Genomic DNA, 5,827 nt, shown 5'->3' on the forward strand with positions numbered 1-5,827 from the left:
AGTAGCAAAACGTTAAATCTTGAAATGGCAATGAGAACCTGCATTCACCACTAGGAAAATAAATTCTTTGTTGGACTATGAACCCAAGGTTGAGTTTTAAAATAAACACTTGGCTTTATTTCCATGTTTATTTAGTTGATACGTGCCATTTGCACGTTTCGGGCATAGAGCCCCTCATCAGTCAACTAAACAATATAATAATTAAAATAATTAAAACATTAGCTTTAGTTGTGTGAAAGTTGCAGTTGCTCGCAACTGTTTGCAAACAACCTTTCTCGGAGAAAAAGACACTTGTGGTATGGAATGACTAAAATAAAGGACAGAAGATGATATTGATGTAAAAGAAGCTGGTTGTGAGAGAGGAGGAATTTAACTCAAAAAAATGAGCTATGTAACATAAATTACATTCACCATATCTGTTTATTATGTATTATTGTTATATAATTTTACATTTTTAAATTAAAGAGATTAGTTATATAAAACATACATGTTATTAAATTTAGATAATAAATTTATAGTTATACTAGCAGATGAGCCAGGTTTTTCTAGGGAAAAAATTAACGATAGCGAAGATGAAATTAAAATTATTAGATTATAGCCGATTTTAACCGTTTTCACCGGGTGCCAGAATTACGTCCTCCTATCATGAGGCTAATTGGAAAATTTTTAGATGGGTTTATGTAGAAAATCCTTTTGACTGTCCAGATAGGATTTAGAATTCGACGAAATAAAGTTGAGTTTGTTAATTAGTCTTTATCTGTTCAGTGCATTGTGCTAATTGCTCAGAACAAGTCAGTGTTTTTCGTGTAGTCCGTAAATAGTAATTATTTTCGGCGGCTACAATACCGATTAAGCGAGATTTGAAAATTTCGAAAGCAAAAATAATTGAAAAATATTATTTTGGTTAATGTTTTAAAATTATTCCTTGTTTTATAACCGCAGACAGATATAAGATTTTTAAAAATTTTTTCACCAAAACATATCTTTGTTATGTGTTTTAATGTAACGTATGTGAAAAGTGAATTCGATTGATTGAATAAACGTAATGCAACACAAACAATATCAAAAAGGTAAATGTCTCGCAGAAGGAAAGTGGCACTTGTTTCGCTGTCAAACTTCAGGTGGTCAGTCCGTTGGTTTTTTAACTCTTTTTTGTAGTAACTACAAGAAATTGTAGTTTTTTTAAAAAAACTTCACACGTCATATCAAGCATTACGTGAGGCTGCAACGTAAACAATGAGAATGCGGGCAATTTCTACTCAGAAAAATGCTGTTCCAGAGACATTATTAATGAATCTATGTACCGAATAATTAGTGATCTTCTCCAAAACTCGCTAGGAGTCTGTGCTGGTGGATTCGCACGATGTTTCTGATGATTTATGACTCGCAGCAAGATGATCGCCGATTGTTTTCAGCCTCTGCTATATCACTTTGACTTTCAACAACCCCATTTCCACGGTTTTTTCTCGTGATGTCTGTGATTTTTTTGTGTGATTTATACATCGAAGTAAGTCCACACTTTTTGACTGAAGAGCATTTACCACTAGTTGCAGGAGCGCTGAATATTTTGCTATGACACAAACACTAACGCTATGACACAATGAATTCTGATTTTGTAGCAGCACAATGCACTTTTCTCATTGCATTGTTACCGTCTGTTGATAGTTTTTCAAGCTCCATAACGATTTTGCATAATGTTCCTTGAATTTGGCAATACTTTTATATTTTTGAGACCAACTGGTTTCACAGAGCATTGGTATATTCGGTATGCATTTTCGACGAAGGGCCGATTCTCGGAAGAATCTTATTATTTCTATTATTGTGGAGACCGTATTTCGTATCACTGCTGTGTTGTTTAAGTCGTTTACAACTAAGTTCAGTTTGTGACTAACACAGTGAAAGTATAACGCTCTCGTATACTTTCCTCGAAGAATTTTCTGGACACCACCATCATTTCTTGCCATAGTAGAACACACATCGTATTCTTGTCCGACGCACTTTTTTGGATCAAGGCCTAATCCGCCAACCAGCTGTATTTGAATTTTCTTTTTAATTGCGCAGCATCCGTACCAAAGTCATAACCTGCAGTTGGTGACCAACAGTTTTTTAAAACTTCCATTTTTTGATATGAGGTCATACTACACGAACGTCCAAGCCAGTGACCCACATCATTATCAAAATACGTTTGATCCTGTGCACCAGAACCAGATGGTAGCGAAGATCCACTTGATGCATTTAAAACAGCAATAGGTGCAGTTGTACAAGCGCAAACATTCTGCTTAGATTTCTCTTACAACACACAATAGAAGTAAATACAACACTTATTAATGGACGCAACAAATAAACCTTGCTCGCGATATGTTCTGAACAAGCTCAAATGCGTCAGCTCACTCAACTGACTCACTCGCACTGATTGCAGCGCTTAAGTAGGGAATAGAAGATGGTAAAACTTTCCCGCTAAATCTGAACCTCGAACATTCGAGTCTTACCACAGACCATCCAGACCTTGAACCGCAGTTCTCCACTCGTTCACCAGAGAGCGATCCCGTCACGGACCAACATGATAGCGTATTCCCGGCACGATTCAAACATGCTTTCTTGCCGCGCAATACGATTACAGTATAACCTATTGACCTATCATTTTTCGTAAGATTAAATGAGCGGGGGACTAGCGCCCCACCCTGGCTACAGCCCCGCTATGGATATTGTTTATGACTTGAACAAGTTTTTTTTATTCAATAGAATTTATATATATACCATTTTTTCAGTCCCCATGTATTATAATAGCACAAAAAATCGGAAAATTTGCGTTATATTTGAGTATATATGGTAATTAGATCACACCCTGCTTAAAACCTGTCTTACTCTGAAGCGTACACGCGAATGTCCTGGCAATGACTGTCAACAGCTGTTCCAAAGGTCTTCCAGTTGAAAACTGTAGACTGCAAGTGTCAAGTTAAGTGTGGTTTCAAATGAAAGAAAATATAGCTTCAGGGATTATTCTAACTAAAAGCATTTCTTTTAAATTATTTTATATTTTAAATATTTATTATAAAAAAGTTAATTAATTTCCACTTAAATTAAAAAACGGGTTTATCTGAATGGTGGTATGCAAAAAAAACAGGAGTAAAGGGGTTTTAAAACGTCATTTTAATACAATTATTTGAAATTACAATTATTTATATATATAAAAGGATACGAAATTTCAAACAGTGTTTACGTTAATATCAAAATTGCAGCAAAATGTCACAATAAAATTCGAACCATTCTTTACTTTCTTTTTGACACAATTCATCATAATCTGCTTTACGGATGTAACCGTCAGCGTGAGAGATAATATAAATTCCACTTCTCCAATTTGCGTATTCATCCGATATCATAAATGTAAAGTCATAAACGTTAAACTTATTCAGATATTCAGGTACATTCAGAGTTATTTCACCGTCTTTATTGCACACAAGAACATCAGAAGAAATACGTTTTCCGTTTTTGTATGCAACATAACTAATGCTAACACCGTCGTCCAGTTGATGACGTATGGGAAGCTTCACTGCATATGCGAAACATTCCTTCCTTATAAAAAGTTTTGCTCTGAACGAATGGTCAGGTCTCGCATTAATATTCTTATTGTACTTGAAATTGTGGCAATTCCATTTGTCAAACAGCGTGTGATAAACGTCCATGTTTCTTTTTGCTGTTTTGTTACAAATAAAACATGAGCTATTTGGCAAAGTTTCGTTTTTGAAGTAGGATCTTATCCAGTTAATCTCTTGTGGTGTCAAGATGCCGAGATTAAACACGTGCGCCTCTAGATCTGGCAGATCAATTGTAAGTAATCTGATGGCTGGAAGCAAAGGTCTGATCACTTCACTAACAGGAGGTAAACGTTGACCGTTTACCACTTTCCACCGGGCTCTGCGATACATTCCACGGAAGAGATCAAGCTCAGACAGAGTAGAGTAAACGGGGCAGATAAGTAACCTTCTGATAGTGGCTTCTTGACAGTTGAAGAAGTCTTCACTCTCCAAGATTTTCTTCCACGAGATGTCGAATTCCTTCCAGCACAGATATTCAAGGTGCTTTTCTTGTTGAATGCATGCCCAATCATAGATGTTACAAACGTGTCCATCGATTATTGACTTTTTCAGGTATGCGAAAGTGATCTTCTTCAGCTTATTCATTTCAAAATCTTTACTAGCTCTGAATGTCTGTATTGCAGTTTCGAAAGAGATTGATTGCCGATCAAACACATAATCATCATCTTTTAAGTACCTACACAAAAAATAAAAATAAAGTTGTTACATAAATATTTTTATTTAAAATTTGGAAAAATATTTAATTATGATTAAAATCTGCTTTATGATTATTTAGCTTTTACAGTTGTAATTTCTATCTGTTATTTAGAAACGATTTCATGTATGCCAAGGCTGTCTGTACTTTTCTTACCAATGAGGTATATTTATATATAGATGATATCGCGATCCACCGGTATACGAGAACGGTACAGTTGGTATAACAAATCATCGATAGCACATGTCTCCTAGTGTCATTCTCATTATTTATTTTTGCCATATTCCTTATTAGAATTAATTACAAAAATAACATTTATTGTTACTGCCAGATCAATGTTCCTTGTCTACGAGAAGTTGGAACTGTTATAGGGGCCTTTTGCAACCATTAAAACGTCCAAAAACAACCTGTTTCAGGTCCTCCTTCAGGATTAGGGCTCTTGAAGTTAATGCTCATTTCATTCATAGTATATCATGTTAGGGTTAGGTCTTTTATCATTAACTCTAGTGTCATTACTAAACTGAAAGATCTAACATATCATCCGCTCATTAAAGCATTTCCAATCCTTCCCAATAGCGATAGTTATTGAGAAGAATTCCGAATAATTTGCACAAAACAGCTATTATAGTATATCGTAATTATTGAACAATACGAAAATTTAGTTTAATTAAATATACACAAATTTATTTGTAATAAATAAAAATAAATAACTAAAAATACAACCATTGTTTTTTATATTTATTATTAAAAATATACTTACTTGGCAATAACGCGGAGCACATTTATCGACAGTGGTAGTAGAATAGCTCGTGTTTGTAAAGAAGGAGATTTCAATAAAAAGGATTTTAATTTTTCTCCTCGTTTTAACAAATCGGAACTGCTAACTGCAACATCTCCTCCTTTTATAGATTGCAAAATTACTTCTTTCGGAACATTCATAATTGGTCTTCCTCCTGTAATCGCTCTCCAGATTATCGATGCTTGTAATTGAAGAGCAGCTATGTTCAGGCCAATCAATGACGACATACACTATATGATCGGTTGCTTAAATGAGTAATTTCTAGATAAGTGCAATTTATTAATTATAAACAAGTAAAATAATAGATTAAAATATAATTGTATAAGTAAAATAATACAAAATGCTTTTTCCCTAATACAGTTATGCAAATAGACTAAATCACCACGTATTAAAGTTTAGTGATAATTAATACATTTTTATAAAATGTTGTATAACAGACAATTCTTTGAAGAATGCTTACAAATTGTCTGTTGTTTTGTTAATGTTTCAAGAACAGTAAAATCACATTCCATTTAACTATAAAGAAAAAATCGAAATAAGTTATGGATTTTAATTCTATTTCTTAGTACTAAGCCCTTCAGAGGGCGTGGTGGTATTACGAATTGACGGCTTTAATTGTATTTTTCCACTGTTCACGATGTTGTGCCATTTGGATGGCTTCATACATTGTATGTCCTGTAATCATCATTTTAATTAAGAAGAATTAATTACACTGAAATATACAATTATATTTGATTA

General features: G+C 33.9%; 1 protein-coding gene across 1 annotated transcript; it reads right to left on the reverse strand.

Moving 5' to 3' along the window:
* Nucleotides 1–3,227: 3,227 nt before the first annotated feature.
* On the reverse strand, nt 3,228–5,316 carry LOC136968114 (uncharacterized). Its single transcript, XM_067262062.1, has 2 exons — nt 5,051–5,316; nt 3,228–4,272 (listed from the first exon to the last, which is right to left on the reverse strand). The coding sequence occupies exons 1-2, from the start codon at nt 5,314–5,316 to the stop codon at nt 3,228–3,230; spliced, it is 1,311 nt and encodes a 436-aa protein (XP_067118163.1).
* Between the last annotated feature and the right edge of the window lie 511 nt (nt 5,317–5,827).

The sequence above is a fragment of the Centruroides vittatus genome, unplaced genomic scaffold (genome assembly GCF_030686945.1).
Source record: "Centruroides vittatus isolate TY-2023 unplaced genomic scaffold, ASM3068694v2 contig_14, whole genome shotgun sequence".
Lineage (NCBI taxonomy): Eukaryota > Metazoa > Arthropoda > Arachnida > Scorpiones > Buthidae > Centruroides > Centruroides vittatus.

Excerpts from the sequence above, each read along its gene's own strand:
- LOC136968114 (XM_067262062.1), bottom strand. The coding sequence starts at position 5,316 with ATGTCGTCATTGATTGGCCTGAACATAGCTGCTCTTCAATTACAAGCA. Across the intron at positions 4,273-5,050 it reads GTGCTCCGCGTTATTGCCAA|GTACTTAAAAGATGATGATT; the intron begins GTAAGTATATTT and ends TTTTTTGTGTAG.